This window comes from Panthera tigris, chromosome A3 (assembly GCF_018350195.1).
Source record: "Panthera tigris isolate Pti1 chromosome A3, P.tigris_Pti1_mat1.1, whole genome shotgun sequence".
NCBI classification, from domain to species: Eukaryota; Metazoa; Chordata; class Mammalia; order Carnivora; family Felidae; genus Panthera; species Panthera tigris.
Window position 1 is genome coordinate 73,079,292 of NC_056662.1, and position 17,484 is coordinate 73,096,775.

Below are 17,484 nucleotides of genomic sequence, written 5' to 3' on the forward strand. Positions count from 1 at the left end.
TGGATGGCTGAAAGGTGGTTGCCTGGTTGAGCATTAAGGACCTCTTCTTAGCCCCAGGAGACAACCTGAGTCGTTTATTTGCTATATAACCTTTGATGAACGAAAAGGAAATAATTGCTTCCTTAGAGGGAAAGGTGTCAGAGGGTACACCACTGAGGGATAGGCATCTGCCTCTAACTTCAGTCTGTCATTAAGAGAAACCGTCCCATCATTGCAAAGTACTCCCAGAAACATTGGGATATGTGCCCATTCATAATGTTTTCATGGTTTCTAAAAGAAGTCTATGTGGTACTTAAGAAGTATAAGTTGTTAGAGATGCTGGCATTATATTAATGGAAATTGTTTGCTGATCAATCGATCTCACTCCCAGATTCCAATGTATTTATCTCTGATCAGTTGTCATTCTAACTTTTTTAAAGAAACTTCTGTAGCCTTGAGTAAGAGATATTTTAAATTAAGTCCTTTATTCACTGGACACTTCGTACGCCTGTGTTATTGTCTTGTGAACATTCTTGTGTGATGGCTGTCAGTCTCATTTTACAGACAGGGAGATTAAGCCTCCAGGAGAGCAAGAGGACCATGGAGCTGTGGTCCCAGTCTTGAGGGGTCCATGTGTGACTACTTGGCAGCCTAGACCATGGGGCCTTTTGGATTTTTCCTGTGTATTTAAGCATCATTTTACATCACTTCATCTGTGTTTTCCCTTCATGTTCTGGTGCCCCAAAATAAGTGCACTAAAATAAAATTCAGTCAAACCAAATGGTGGAGGGGGAAGGATACCAACTTGGGACCGATGAGCAATTACTGTGTTTAAGAATCTGCACAAGAGGAAAATTTGTGTTATAAGAAGGCTTCTTCACATACCGGACTCTGGCTCTGAAGAGTTCATCTGTCACTCTGAGGTACACAGTTGGTATTCCAGAGGCTGATCTCTGGTGCTGCTGTTTGCGGAGGCCATCCAGCTGATGTTTTCACGCCTGGGATTCTCTGGTATTGCCACCTAAGGGCACTGGAGACGCAGCTCAGCATTTCTTCCACCAGTAGTGTCAGGCCCTTCAGCTACCTATGAAGGATGACGAAATCCTCTTAAAAAAAAAAAAAGTTTATTTATCTTGGGGGAGTGGGAGGAGAAAGAGAGAGAGAGAGAGAGAGAGAGAGAGAGAGAGAGAATATGAATCCCAAGCAGGCTCCACACTGTCAGAGAACAAAAATGTTCTTGCTATAATAAAGCCAGTGAGGCAGAATTGAGTATTGTTTTCTTTTTTCTTTTTTAAGTTTATTTATTTATTTTGAGAGAGAGAGACAGAGAAAATGAATCCGAAACAGGCCCCTCACTGCTGTGCAGAGCCCAACACTGGGCTCGAACTCAAGAACCACGAGATCATGACCTGAACCAAAATCAAGAGTCAGACGCTTAACCAACTGAGCCACCCAGGCACTACAGAAACCCTCTTTTCAAAAAAGGGTTTTTTTTTGTTTTTGTTTTAGTTTTAACAGCCATGGTGAAACTAACACAAACCTTACTCGACAAATTGTTAAGTATGACGAATACTAAAATGCCCATTTAAATCCATCTGGTACAGGACAGCACAGTCAAAGCAGCACTAAACTAGGAGGCCGGCTCTCTTGAGCCCACTTCCCTCTGCCTCCTAAACCAGCTGTGATTTAAGTGACTCACCGCTCTGGATCTTCCTTCCCCTGGAAAATGATGATGGTAATGACACATCTGCCCAAGGCAAGATGCTATGGAAGAGACCCTTTGAGGACCCCTCTTCCATCTAAGGTTCAGAATTTTTTAACAAGTTTGCCCCTTTTGGGTTTTGTGGGTTAGAGGGATCATTTTTTAATGCTCCCTTTTAAATGCAATTTCTGTAGCTTCCAACAAATTGGGTATTTGCTTGGGGACCTCAGTGTCCAGATCTGGCCAAGGATGATCTGCTGGGGTGATCTCAGGGTGAGCAATAACAGCTCGCCCCCGCCCCAATTGCCCGCTTTTGTGCCTAGATAACGAGGTCAGGGAAACTGCCACATAGGGCGCTGGCACTGGAGATGGACAGGAAAGTCTCAGAAACAGAATCTGGAACGTGGAAGGGAGTCAGTGGCCAGAAAGCCTGCTTGCAGAACCAGCAGGAGCGTTTGCCTTCTCTTCCTGCGAAGGCCAGTTTAGTGGATAAGAACCCCAGAAAATGGAGATGATTGCTGAGGAGGCACCTCAAGTCAACTCAGTCTGTGGTCCTGCCTGAGGCACCCCAAATCACCAGGGCCAGCGCTGCTGTTTGGTTCCAGTTTGGCATGGTTCCAGGAGGAGCACAGAATGTTAAATGAGGAGAAATTTGAGTGACTAAAATACATTTAATACCTCCCCACGTTGTGACTAAAACCCAACTGCATGTTTATCTTGCCATTTCTCTGTAATGCGTAGGTGCGTTAACAGATCAAATCCCCCAGGGAAGTCTAATACACAGTGTTGTTACTATTGTTTATTTTAAAAAGGAAAGCCTAGATTATATCAGGATTTCACCTATATGAATTTCAAATCTTTTGTCCATGAATTTCAGAGAAAACAGTTTTAAAGGATAGAATATAGTCATAGTAATGCAATATGAACAGCTCTTCAAGTTCGTAAGGTGGTCTCTCTCTAGCATACAGGATATTAGGCTAGCTGCAGAATCTTATTACTCATTCCTTCTAGAAGCACTCCTTCAAAAAAAGTTACATCTTGTGACTTTTTAAAATAATTTGCTAAATAATCAGCCCCATAGTAGTTCTTATTTGGGAGCAATATTGCCTCTTCCCGCAGGGACATTTGTCAATGTCTAGGGACAGCTTGGGAAGGAGGGCTGCTGGCCTCCAGTGGGTAAAGGACAGGAATGCTGCTAAAATACTACCGTGCACAGGACAGCCCTTGACAACAAAGAATCAACTGTCCTAAAACATTAATAGTGCTGACACTGAGAAACCCTGATCTAGCTTATGGCTTAAATGATGCTAAAACCTACAAGAACTAAAAAACTATTTTTTTAGATTTTCTTTTCTATTCTATTCTATTCTATTCTATTCTATTCTATTCTATTCTATTCTATTCTATTCTATTCTATTCTATTCTATTTATTTTTTGAGAGCCAGAGAATGAGAGAATCTTAAACAGGCTCCACAGTCAACTCAGAGCCTGATGATAAGGGGTTCGATCTCACAACCATGCAATCATGATCTGAGACGAAATCAAGAGTCAGATACTTAACTGACTGAGCCACCCCAGGCGCCCCCTAAAAAACTTTCTTATTGTCAGATTTCCACAATTCCAAAATAATGATTTTATACATAAAAAAATAAATGGTTATCTGACTGTAGTGTTTACTTAGATAATCCATATGCCACTTAAAAACTGCATCTTAGAACTTACGCACCTCAGATCACAACACAATTGCCTAGTGCTGGCAAAGTCATCAGTAAGGACTATTCAGCTGCATTTTTTATTGCTGTTTTTTTTTTTTTTTAAATAGTACGGCATAAGGAATATAGTCAGTCATTGGTAGTGTAACAGAGTCACGTGGTGACAGGTGGTAGCTACACTTTTGTTAAGTGTACCTTAATGAACACGTAGAGTTGTCGAATCACCATGCTGTCCACCTGAAATTAATGTAACGTTGCATGTCAACTACAATAAAGAAAAAGATCTCTAGGTTGTGCAAAAATATATTGATTTCTTTCCTTCTTTTTAAGATTGAGAAAATAGAGTGGGACACGTGGACCTGCGTGCTGGGGCCTACGTGTGAGGGAATCTGGCCTGCACACAGCGATGTGACTGATGTAAATGCTGCCAGTCTTACCAAAGACTGTTCCCTCTTAGCCACTGGAGATGATTTCGGTTTTGTTAAGCTTTTTTCATATCCTGTCAAGGTAATACTGCATGTTTATTATATTTACTTGCTCAGTCTCATTAATAACCTAAAATCTATGCATAGTATCTAAATGGATATTTATTTTTATTTTTTAAAGACTTTTTTTAAGTTTATTTATTTATTTTGAGAGAGAGTGTGTGAGTGGGGGAGGGCAGAGAGAGAGAGAGAGAGAGAGAGAGAGAGAGAATCCCAAGCAGGCTCTGCGCTGTCAGCATGGAGCCCAACACAGGGTTCGAACTCACAAACCATGAGATCATGACCTAAGATGAAACCAAGAGTCAGAAGCTTAACCTACTGAGGCAGTTAAGGTGCCCCTCCAAGTGGATTTTTAAATATAAGCAATCAATAATGTTATCTACATCACCATTGTTATTTATGCTATCTAAAAACCTTTATGACACTGTTTACTACTAGGTGTCAGAGTCTCATGGTATAGAATTCCTCCTTGAAAGGCCTTCACTGGTCATCAAATCCAACATCTCACAAACCGCAGAGGAAGAATTTCTTTACAACATCTTGGGCCAGTGCCTTCCAATAGGTGCTTCCTTGGAGAGGAAGTGTGTACTACCTCACAAAGCAGCCCAATTCATTTTTAAATAGTTCAGTTATTAAAACGTTTAGCTCTATATACAGCTGAACAGCCTTCATATGGAGCAAGATAGTCCTCGACTCCCTGAAATCTCAGTTTCTCCAGCCTAAACGTGTCCAGTTCTTCAGCCATTTCCCACAGGACATGGTTTCCTGCTGCCCCTCCCTCTAGGCGCACTCCATGTTATCAATTCCATTCTAAACTGTCTCCTCTGAGATGGAATTCACCATCTCAGATGTAATCTGACGAGTTCAGGGTCAGGGGGAATTTTACCTTCTTGTTTTGTATTTGTATTAAATCAAACTAAAATAGCACCAACTCTTTGGGCTGCCACACTATGCAACTGAATCCTAGATTTCATTCCAAAGAAATGTTCAGCTTATCCCTCATCTTGTCCTTACACAATTGATACTCTAAATTTGAGCACAGAACTTTGTATTTGTACCAAATAAGATTTATCTTACTTCACCTCCTTGTTCTAACCTGTCAACACGTTTTAAGTACCTTTTCAAAATGTTTACTTTCCCTTCCAGCATCATGTCATCTTCTCATTTCACAAGTGTAAGTTTTAAATCACGGGAAATAAAAAAAGACAAGGACAACCAAACATCACCGTCAGGAGCCCTATTCAGTTATTCTGTTTATTAATGTACACATTGAGTTCTAGTTCTTCAGTCAGGATCAGACATTTACATTTACCTGACTGTGCTATCTTGGAGCTCACATTTCTATCCTACTCCGGATAACACATCATTAATGATTTGGCAGATATCTTGCTGAAAGCAAGCAAGCAAATCTCCCCTTTTAATAAACCAATCGGTAAAAGACACGTATTTCGCACTGAACCGTTGTTGCTGTCTAGTGATCATTACTTCCTTTTCCAAGTGCTTATTGACCTTTTGTGTAATAATTCACCCTAGAATTTTCCAGGGATTGCATCAACTCATGAATCAATATTTGCCAGAGTCTGCTTGTTTTCCCTTTTGAATACAGGAACCTTTTTGTGTTTGAGGCCACCTCTCCTGGCTTCTAAACTCCTCAGCTGTTCCTGACTTTACTTGTGTGGTCATGTTAAAAGAACCTGCACTCAAGCACATAGTTCTTTTTTGCCCTTTCTGGTTTGAAGAGCATTCTCTTTACAGAGGAGATAAGTAAATCTCCTTTCCGTTTGTATTAAATCATGTGATCTAAGATGTGTTCTAACTTTTGCCTATTTTTTTTCTAGTCCTCCCTGTATCTTTGAATTCCTTTACGGTTATCTTAGTTTTTGACTTTAGCATTCCTGAAACTATTAAAGTTTTCTGTGTAAGACTTCTGCGTTCATCCTTGGTTATCCGCTCCTCCATCATTTGTGCGCTTAAGACGTTGAACACACCAGTTCCCTCGGCAGCAACTTTAGTTTCCTTAAATGCCTTCCTCTTTAATTCTTCATTTGTAAACATCCTGTCAGGGTATGATTTTGGTAGTTTTTCTAAGATACGCTTCTGAGTGTATCCAGTGTTCCCTTCATTGTCCTTCCCATCAATTCACCATCACTTATCAGCACCCCCTTCCTGTGTGGTCACAGTTCAGTTCTCTGTAGCACTTTTCCTTCCTACTTTTACATTTTTTGGAAAGAGATTGCTCGTAGGACAAGTCAAAAAGTTAGTGACACCCTGGCTTTAGTAGATGGGTTGTGGCAGATCTTTAAGTAGCTAAAATCCCCATGGTACAACTCCATCGTGCTCCTGAGCTACATTTGTTGTTGGTCCTGGCAATTCATCATCTGCATCCCTAGCCTGCCCAGGTAGGCTGTCTGTAGCAGAAATTTCAAGCTGTGTTCCTCCAACTCCCAGAGTTCCAAGGAGGCTCCTCAAGGACAACCTCAACAAACAAAGTAGGGGCCAACTGAAGGGGCTCTGGGACCCCACCCCTACTACCCCAGAGCCATTCTGCATTTTATATTTTATACATTGAGTTTCCGTATAAGATTTTTTTTCCCAACATTTTGTTATGAAAATTTTCAAGCATACAGAATAGGCAAAAAATGATACAGTGAACTCCTGGAGTTCTATAAAGAATTCATAGATTCTATACATATTCAAACTTAAAATTTTTTTTAAATGTTTATTTATTTTTGAGAGAGGGAGACAGAGCACAAGCAGGGGAGGGGCATAAGGAGAGGGAGACACAGAATCTGAAGCAGGCTTCAGGCTCTGAGCTGTCAGCACAGAGCCCATTGTGGGGCTCGAACCCACAAACCACGAGATCATGACCTGAGCTGAAGTCGGAAGCTTAACTGACTGAGCCACCCAGGCGCCCTGATTCTATATATAATTCAAAGTAAATTGTAGGGGTGCCTGGGTGGCTCGGTTAAGCATCCAACTTTGATTCAGGTCATGATCTCAAGTTGACCAGTTAAAGCCCCACATCGAGCTCTGTACTGACAGCTCAGAGCCTGGAGACTGCTTTGGATTCATTGTTCCCCTCCCGCTGCCCCTCCGTCACTCACACTCTGTCTCTGTCTCTCAAATAAATAAACATTTTTTAAAAAATGTTTTTTAGGGGCACCTGGGTGGCTCAGTCAGTTAAGTGGCCGACTTCAACTCAGGTCTTGATCTTGTAGTTCATAAGTTTGAGTCCTGCATCAGGCCCTGTGCTGACAGCCCAGAGCCTGGAGCCTGCTTCTGGTTCTGTGACTCCCTCTCTCTCTGCCCCTCCCCAGCTGGCACTCTGTCTCTCTCTAAAATAAACATTAAAATTAAAAAAAAAAAATTTTTAAACAAAGTAAATTGTTGATATAAGGATACTTACCCCTAAATGTTTCAGCATGCCTATCATTACCTGTAGTTCAACATTTGCTTATGGTGTTTTTAAGTTTATTTATTTTGAGAGAGAGAGAGAGCAGGGGAGGGGCAGAGAGAGAAGGAGAAAGAATCCTAAGGAGGCTCCACACCATTAGTGCAATGTGCTTATGGTGATTTTTAAGTAAAATTTACATATAGTTGAATTACACAGTTTTTTTTTAAGGTTCCTTTTGATGAACGTTGACAAACACATACACCTACATAATCCAAACACCTGTCAAGATACAGATTCAAGATATAGATCACTATCATCACCCCAGGAAGTTTCCTCATGCTAACTTCTGGGTCAATGCCCCCACCCCCCATCATTCTCACATGAAAAGACTATTCCATTGTTTTCCATAATAGATAAGTTTTACCTGTTCTAGAACTTCATATAAATGATCAAGTAGGTACTGTTTTGTGTCTGGCTTCTTTTCACGCAGATAATGTTTCTGAGATTCCTCCTAATAATAGTCTGTTCCTTTTTATAGCTGAGCAGAAGTCCATTGTATGGATAGAACAGAGTTTGTGTACCCGCATGGCTGTCAAAGGGCATATGCTTTTCCAGTGTTTCGTTGTAAGAAAGCTGCTATCAACATTTTTTGGACAAATCTTGTAGACATGTTTTCTCCTTCTTATGTAAATACATAAGAGTGGAATTTCTGGGTCGTAGGGGAAAATGCATGTTTAACTTTTTAAGAAACCACCAGACCTCTTTCCAAAGTGGTTGTATCATTTTATATTCTCATAATGAATGTAAGAGAGTTCCAGGTGCCAACATTCAGTATTGTCACACTTGCAAAATTTAGCTGTCCCAGGGATCTCACTGTGTTTGTAATTTATGTTTCCCTGATGACTAATGACACTAAGCATTTCTTTGTTTCCTTACTGGGCATTTGTGAAGTGTTCATACAAATCCTTTATCCACTATAATAAGTTGGATTGTTTCTTGTTATTCTTGAGTTCTATGTAAGAAAAAGCATTTGAAAACCACTGGTCAATGTAAACAACTTTGACAGTGTCACTTCTCTTTCTCCTCTTAACCTGATTTTTCTGGCACACTTTTGCTCCCAAATACATGGACCCAGGCTGATGAATAGTTCTAGCTTTGTAGTCCTCCTCCTCCAATGCTTTGAATCTGTTGGACAGAGCTCACCGTCTGTTGTAGACCGAATGTTTCCCCACCAAAATTCATGTATCGAAGCCCTATCATCCAATGTGACTGTATATGTAGAGAGGGCATTTATGGAAATAATTAAGGTTAAATGAGGTCACAGGGTGGGACTCTGATCTGATAGAATTAGTGTCCTTCTAAGAAGAGACACCAAAGAGGGGCGCCTGGATGGCTCAGTCAGTTGAGCATCTGACTTTGGCTCAGGTCATGACCTCACGGTTTGTGAGTTCAAGCCCTGCATCAGGTTCTGTGCTGACAGAGCCTGGAGCCTCTTCAGATTCTGTGTCTCCCTCTCTCTCTCTCTCTCTCTGCCCCTCCCCTGCTTGTACTCTGTCTCTCTCTCTCAAAAATAAATAAACATTAAAAAAAGAAGAAGAAGAAGCAGAGACACCAAAAAGCTCATATTCTGTCTCCATGCACACTGAGGAAAGGCCATAAGCACACTTTCTATGTGCTCATGCATGGTATGTCTAGGCCAGGAAGAGAGCTCTCACCAGGAGCCAAATTGGTCTTATACTTTTCAGCCTCTTCCCAGAACTGTGAGAAATGAGTTTCTGTTGTTTAAGCCTCCCAGAATGTGATATTTTGTTAGGACAGACTTACCACTTTAAGACACCATCCCACTGTAGTGTTCTAACATTGAGTTCTATGTCATCAAGTCTTAATGATACTTATGAGATCTCAACACCACACAGCAACCTCTTTGCCCAAAATTCAGGTTGCATTTGTTAGACTCTAATGTCATATCTTCTTCTTGACCCTTTTCCCTGTTCTCCTTTGCTAGGAGTTACTCTGTCTCTCTTCCAGGCAGTATTCTCTCAATGACAAAAAGGTGTTCTTTTCAGTTTAAAATCTTCTCAATGAGGTCATTAGTCCCTTGATAATCACATTATTGCCAGCCTCCATAAAATAGACTCTCCTTCCCAGAGCCCGCCCATTTTTCTAGTACCTTAAATCATGTATCACAAGACCCAGTTCCATCCTTGGACACCTGGCCCATTACTCCCATAGCCTCCCTTCCCTTGCAAAGCTGTGACTCTCCACTATACCAGAGAGGTTAAAATACGACCATGCCATTTACATTTCTAAAACCCACCCTCAAGTTCTCACGTCTCCTCCCCAGAAAGTCAAAGACTCTGGAGAATGGTTCTTCAGAGAGGAACCTTCTCTCTGTTAAATGTTACAGACAGAGAAACTATGCAAAACGTTGTGAATGTGGGAGAGGATACATAGGTTTCCATCAAACTCTCAGGAATTTCTCACCTAACAGCAGTTAACACCCAGCCTTGTGGAGACATTCTCTGTTCTTTCATGACTCAGTGGAAGAGGAAAGTTGTGGTAGTGAATCTCTATGAGTATTACAGAAATGCATGGTTTGACATGATGACCCAGAAGGACAGCTCATCTGACCATCTGTGTCACGTGTTCACGAGCCTCCTTCCACAGGTCCTAAGGGAGCCACCAAACATCCCTGCTGGCCTTTTTCTCGTGGCGGAGCAGCTGGTTTCCTAGAAACTTCTAGTAACTGCAAATTCCCTTTATTGTTCTACCCAGCAGTTATCTTGTTCCTATTCTGAGAATCTTGAATCCCCCTCTGCTGCAAGAATCCCAGCTTTGTTAAATAGCTTCAGTGACTCAGAATTTTTTCCTCTTTCTCCTCTGTTCCTTTCTTTTCCTTCACAACCTGATTATGATCAACTTAGAATAATTTTTCTCTGAACTTTTGTTTTTGGATTTCTTCTTCCACCCTGTCTAGAAATCCTGTAATGCTTTAAATAAGTCAGGGCATGGAGAGGCATTTTTCAGGCTCTTTTACTTTCTCTTCCTCAAGAAACCAGCTTGTGTTTGTAGTACATATAATGGGTAGGTTCCTGCTTCCAGCTGGAAGACCAGCAGGACACATGGCTGCAGCCACTATGACTGTCCTCTTTGTTTCCATGCCTTCTGGATCTCACATAGTCACATAGTGGTTTCCCTTGGAAGTCCTTATTTTGCTCTGCCTATTTTCTAGCAAACTAGTGGCTCTGGAGGGCTTCCTGAAAATATGGCCTGCCTATTTGCTTCCCTAACCTTTCTACACTCACTACTCTGCGACAGAGTGGGCATTTCCACTTTGCTGTCAGGTAGATGTCTGCTAAATACAGAGAGATCTTGAGTAAGAGAATTTCAAAGTCATGCACTCTGCTGCACCTGTCTCCTGCCATGTATCTGTGCTGGTTTCGGGTTCCCTAGCATGCCAGTCCAAAACCCTCTGGAAGTCTCTTCCGTTATTGGGTCAAGTTTTCAGCGGGGACACTGATGGCCCTCTCACAACCTCAGAAAGAACATGTGGCTACCCACATTGCTTAAGGTATTCTCCAAGAGTCGCTGAGAGGATGGAAAAAAACCTCCTTCTTTAAATGGCTCTCACTGGAGCTGTTTTTGCCAGGCTATGGCTCATGAGCCAGAAATGGAAGCTGGTTTCTGGTGGCAGCTTCGGCTTCCCACCACTTATCAGGATTGCACAGTGTGAGCAGCCAACTGCTATTCCACCTCACCCTTCCCCACCTGGAATGAATGTTGTATGGCCCTGTGTGCAGTGCTAAAGAGCTTTCCATAATGACTAATAAACCGGACCTTTTATTTGGTTTGTTGAAAAGAAGCTTACTAGGGCACCTGGATGGCTCAGTCAGTTAAGCGTCTGACGTCAGCTCAGGTCATGATCTCTTGGTCTGTGAGTTCAAGCCCCATATCGGGCTCTCTGCTGACAGCTCAGAGCCTAGAGCCTGCTTGGATTCTGTGTCTCCTTCCTTCTCTCTCTGCCTCTCCCCTGCTCACGTGCGCGTGCACTTGCTCTCTCTCAAAAATAAACATTAAAAATTTTTTAAAAAGAAAAGTAGCTCACTTTGTTTTAAAACTAATTATTTGTGTTTCCAGTGTCCAAATTTGTTTCAAACATCTGTGGCAGCAACTGTTGTGTTTGTTTTAAATCTTACTTGAGGCCCCAGAATTAGAAGAAGTCCCTTGCTCTTCTGTCTTAGTCTGGGCTGTGGTACAACTGTGGGGCTGTGGGGATTACTGGGAAGACACTTGTGATGTCAAATGTCAGCCAGACTCACCATCAGGAGTTTACACAGGAGACCTATGGAGAATGTACATTTCATATTTGAGAGAAACAGAATCAAGCTGCTTCTATTTCGTTAGGTTCCCAGAAATAGGTTCTGTAATCTAACATTTCATTTGTTTCCTCACAAACCACCTACTGAGGACCCATGATGAGCCAGGTAATGTTTTATAAAAAAAAAAAAAAAAAAAAAAAAAAAAAAAAAAGGGACCTAGTTCCTGCCCTCATGGAGCTTACCCTCTAAAGAACGGGAGGAAAACTGCTGCTTGGATGAACTGCTTAATTGGTATCCACTAGAAGCCGCTCTGGAAAATAATATGGATGAAATAGTCTGGAGACAGGAGTCATGAGACTGGTTGGGGTAGTCACCAGTTCCTGGGCTTTACAGGGCCAGCATGCAAGATTCAAGAAGTATGTGGGGCACAGCGCACACGTCACCAACGTGAGGTGGCTGCACAACGACTCTGTGCTGCTCACAGTTGGTGGTGCCGACACAGCCTTGATGATCTGGACGAGGGAGTTTGTGGGGACCCAGGAGAGCAAGCTGGTGGACAGCGAGGAGTCGGACACCGATGCCGAAGAGGACGGAGGTGAGTGAGCCCCATGTGCCGCCTGCCTCTTCCACACATCCCACCCCACCCCTCAACCCCGTGCCACTGCCGACCAACCCCATGCCCATCTCTTTCCGTTGTTTGAGGCTATGACAGTGACGTTGCCAGAGAGAAGGCCATTGATTACACCACCAAGATCTATGCTGTGAGCATCAGGGAGATGGAAGGCACCAAACCTCACCAGCAGCTGAAAGAAGTTTCAGTGGAAGAAAGGTATGGTGTCACCAGGTTTGCATTTATTATACCTGATTTCAACAAGAGTTCATTTTCTTTGCCCTCAGAGTTGTTACTTAAGCTAGTCTTTTGTGTCTATGTGCAGAGTGTTAACCTGCATACAGAGTTAAGCTGCTGAAAATCATCCATGGCCCTCGATAAGTGGCAAAGGGTGGGTTACACTTTGCAGAAGTTGGTTGTGGAAAATGACTTGAATAGACATGAGGTTTGATTGGACCAGGCTTATCCTTGCCCAGAGAGGATGTCAGGGTAGCCTATGCACTGTCTGAAATGTGATGGCCAACAGGAGACGTGCTGATCAGAGAGGGAGGGTGGGCTTCTAAGGTCCAGAAGGAATGTCTGTGGGTCCTGAGAAATAACCCTCTGTTCGAACCAGAGTCTGTGCATTACACGGGGTCACTTGGTGGTACCATCTCATACTGTGTTTTCACCTGCCCCAATTTGTTCAGGTGGGTTTGGTGACTCCAGACCTAACCAATTTGATTTGGCTGCCTTGGGATTCTTATACAGAAAGAAGGTTTCAGATGTTATTTTAGGCCTTTTTGATATGTTATTGTAAGTATCAATAAGAGAAATAGCCAAATATTTAGGCTTTTTTTGGAAAAAAGCTCATCGTTTCTACAGTTATTTAATTTACCATATTCATACTAGAAAGGATAAATACTCAGTAAAAACTCTCACATCTGAAGAGAATTTCATGGATCCCAAAGATGTTTTGCCATGGATTGGTTGTTCACAGGTACCCTGGATCCACTATAAGAAATGAGATTCAGGTTGTTTTTTGTTGTTGTTGTTTTGTTTGGTTGTGTTTTTGTTTTTGTTTTTGTTTTTGTTTTTGTTTTTTGCATTCAGCATGGCTTTCTTCCTAATAGTAATTATTTCAAAAATTTATTCTATCACTTTCTACTAGTATGTAGGAATATAAATATAAAGAAGTAAAATATTTCTTCCTCTTGCCTCAGTTCAGTGCCACATGTTAAAATAAGCTTGATAGGGGCACCTGGGTGGCTTGGTCAGTTAAGCATCTGACTTTGGCTCAGGTCAGGATCTCGTGGCTGAGTTCCATCTTCGCATCAGGCTCTGTGCTGACTGCTCAGAGCCTGGAGACTGCTTCAGATTCTGTGTCTCCCTCTCTCTCTCTCTGCCCCTTCCCCACTCATCTCTCTCTCGCTCGCTCGCTCGCTTTCAAAAGTACATAAGTAAACAAATAAATAAATCAGCTAGATAAAAAGTGGGTGTGCTACAGGCACAAAGAGGGACTCTGATGCAAAATTCCCTAACTCGTCCCTAGCATCTTTGTTAGATGTCACTACGAAGGTTCAGAATTCTCTTTTGATGAAAAAAATTATTGAAAATTTTTTTTGCAGTAGTCTATAAATTACAGTTTATCTTGCTTGCAACATAGTTTTTTAGTGGTCACAAAGATGAAATAATTTTAAAGGACCTAATTTTAAGAGTAAAGAAAAAAAACCCATATACATGTTAGTGCCTAAATAAGCCTCCCCCTTAAATAATGAACTCTTAAAAACATTTGCCCTAAATTAAACATTCTTTTGAAAAAAAATTACCCAACCTCTCCAGTGTCACATAACATTATGAAATGAGTTGACTTGGCTATTATTCCAAGGTTGTTTCTGGCTGATTTGCACAAGCCAGTGCTTCGTCATGCTGAGACTTAGGCCAGCCACTAAGATTTAGAAATCTAAGCAAAGTCCCTGGCTGCCAGAGGGCATTGATGGGGAGTGACAGCTAATGGGTACCAAGTTTCTTTTTGGGGTGATGGGAATATTCTAAAATTATAGTCATGATTGTACAACCTTTTACATACTAAAAAAAAAAATCAAAACTGAATTATATACTTATAGTGGGTGGTTTTCATGGCATGTAAATTATATCTCAATAAAAGTTGTTTAAAATGCAAATAAATCTATCTATCTATCTAAGCAAATTCACAATTCCAAACGCTGCAGCTGGTTTCTGACCTAAACTGAGGGTCATCTTAACCTTTCTGTGTTGTGATGTCTCTTTGGGTAGGTCTGTAAAGATCTCAAACCTGTTGAGCTTAGGAAAAGTTATGAGAGGTGAAGGTACAGAGGACCCTAAGAATTTTCAGTCTTAAACTCCAGAATTCTGAAGCGACCTCATCACATCAGTTGGGGAACTTGCTGTACATATATTAGCATCCACAGGATTGACTTTCTTATATATACAAAAGAAAACTAAATGCTGCATGGTATTAAGAGATACAGGGGTAGGCCTTTCAGTACTCTGTTGGCATTTTAAAAAATAATTCACACTAGGGTGTAGTGAAGAAAACATGTAGCGAACAAAACATTTTTTGAGATAAATATAGGGTCTGGAGGAATAATCAAGCCTTCTTTACAGAAAGCAACATCTTTGATAACTTAAAGGCCTTGATAGCTTCAGTTCCTAGAGTGGGCTGTAACCAGAGAGCAGGGTGCCAGCTGCACAGCATGCTGGGAGCAAAGCTCGACCACAGCAGGAAGGGGTGAGCGGGGAAGGAGCAGCAACTGGTGTCTGAATCCACAGCCTCCTTGGAGGCAAATCCTAATCAGAACCAAGAATCGTCAGTCTCCACCAGTCCTCCTCAGTAATTTTAGGGGAACTTGAACCTCAGAGATAGGATGGTAGACAGCATCTGAACTGCAGAAGAGGGAAGGGGGTACAGACAAGGTGGGTGTTCAGAGACTTTGTGAGAAAGCAGGATGAGAGAAGGAAGGTAGGGTAGGCAGGGCTCTTGGCAGTAAGCTGGGAAGACACCTCACCTGAGTCCTCACCTGGGAAAAGAAATGGGATCTGTGGATTCCAGCATCCCAGGCCGAAGAGAGAGGCAGGGACAGAAATGCTGGGGTCTTTCAGACCACAGGAGTATGGGGTCAGGCAGCACCTGGCTTTTCCCTGATAGTATTCAGGACTGTCAACCCTGACACTCTAACCTTTGACTACTTGACGCCCTCCTGCGTGGAGAGACAGAGGCTTTTCTTGACCTGTCCTTCATTGTTCCCTCCTGTGTGTACCTGACGATACCTACGTATACCTGTGTGCCTTTTCTAAACACCTGGGCCAAGACGAGTCCCAGTAAGACTAACAGGAGACAAACACTTGAGGATTGCAAGAGAAGTGAGCTTGGAACAACCACTCAACGCACGGACTTACTTTGCCTCGTACCAGTGTTTCAGAAAGTTCTACTCCCGGTTTAAATCCTTTTCCTCTTTAGAACCATGCGACGAGCACAGGATCCATCATACTGAAAACAGTGCCTTGCAGACAGCTGTACATTATGCATCGGTTATTTTTTAAGCAAATGCGTTTCTAATTCCTAACATTTCAGATAGTCCTAAATTGTTTCTAATTAGACTCAGTTATTTGATTTTAAAATAGCTGTGAGGCTTTGGATTGTTCTTCTTTATACAATGTCTACACACACACGAGTTGTTATTTTTCAGAAGTCATAAGATCTTTAGTTCAATTCTTCTGAGAAGTGGGAAAGTGGAGAGAAGTGTGTAATTGCTCTCAAAAGAATACTGAGTTTTACCTACCAAGTATGTAATCCCTTGTGGGTGTGTACCCTGGTCACCCACTTCAACTTTGCTCTAGCACCCTTGCCTCTTTCCCCTAGCCACACTTGGCTAGCCAGTGCCCAACTTGGCTGAACCCTTGGGTAATCCTGCTGGTCAGCTGCCCATGTGTGGCATGTGGCTGAGGAAAGCCGTGGAATCTTTTCCAGTGCGGGGAACCAATGCTTTAGGCCTTATCTGGACGCTCAGGCCTGCCCCATAGTGCTTTCCTTCTTCCCCTGCTGTTTCCAATTCTGGTCTAGAGCAACCTTTCCAAACCTCTCATGTCTCTCAAGTTCCCACCTCTACCCCGACACAGCTTTCAACTTTTGACCTCATTCCTACTTGGCCATGTTTTCTCAATATTACAGCTGTCGCGTCCATCCGCAAACTTAAATTATTACTTAATAAGTACTTGAAATGCCAGTTCTTTTTCAGAAAAGGAAAAACAGGAGGGGGGAAACGTAGTTTTTTAGAGCAATTTAGCATATAAAATGCCTACCACTGTCACAGCACAAGGGATAGTACCCAAACACTGGGTTCTTACTTCAGTAAAAAAGACTTCTTCTGAACTCATCAGGCGACACATCCCTGAAATTTCCTCAGCATCAGGTTACTAGAGTTGCCTATAAAATTAAGAAGTTTCTTTCACCACTTTACCAAGGACACACCAAGTTTATATGTCATTTTTTTTTTAATTTATAAGGTAGGACTTTTAGTTTCAGGGAGCTCCCAACACAAACTGGCCTCAGCAAAAGGAACCTATTGGCTGAGACACCTGAAATCCATGGATAGAGTAACTTTAGGTGTCACTTGATGTAGAAACTCATCTTGCTATTCTCTCTGTTCTCTCTCCATATTTCAGTTCTGCTTCCTCTAGGTTATTGCAATTCAGGCAGCAAAATGACTACAGTGCCTGGACCTTACAAGGGTCTGCGGCTCAAAAGAACTGCATCTGATAAGTCCTCACAAATGTTTTATGATGTGCTGCTGGCTCTGGTGGGTCACATGACCACCCTTGAAGCAGTCACCAGTGACCTATAAAATATGAGCCTTTTATTGACTGTTCGTAATTAGTCACATGCCACCTGTAGAGTAGCGGTGTAATCACCTCCACCAGAAGTAAAAGTCCAAGGTGGCTAACAAAATTTGATTTCTGGATAGACCCAAAAGAACACACATCTACTCCGCTCCACCTTTTTTTTTTTTCATATGCACACTCTGGAAACACTCTAATTTAGGGGTGCCTGAGTGGTTCAGTCCGTTAAGAGTTTGGATTCTTGATTTCAGCTCAGGTCATAATCTCACAGTTTGTAGGATCAAGCCCCTCATAGGGCTCTGTGTTAACAGTGCAGAGCCTGCTTGAGATTCTCTCTCTCTCCCTCTTTCTCTGCCTGTCTCCTGGAGTACGTGTACTCTATCAAAATAAATAAAAATAAACTTTAAAAAAAGTTCCAGTTTAAAC

The 17,484-nt window shown here is 42.1% G+C and overlaps 1 protein-coding gene across 1 annotated transcript in view; it reads left to right on the forward strand.

The window, feature by feature from the left end:
* EML6 (EMAP like 6) overlaps nucleotides 1–17,484 on the forward strand; it is a 280,348-nt gene that overhangs the window by 222,845 nt on the left and 40,019 nt on the right. Inside the window, exons 25-27 of the mRNA XM_042981405.1 lie at nucleotides 3,724–3,900; nucleotides 11,985–12,186; nucleotides 12,294–12,420. Coding sequence (XP_042837339.1) covers nucleotides 3,724–3,900; nucleotides 11,985–12,186; nucleotides 12,294–12,420 — 506 coding nt within the window. The remainder of the gene's footprint in view (nucleotides 1–3,723; nucleotides 3,901–11,984; nucleotides 12,187–12,293; nucleotides 12,421–17,484) is intronic.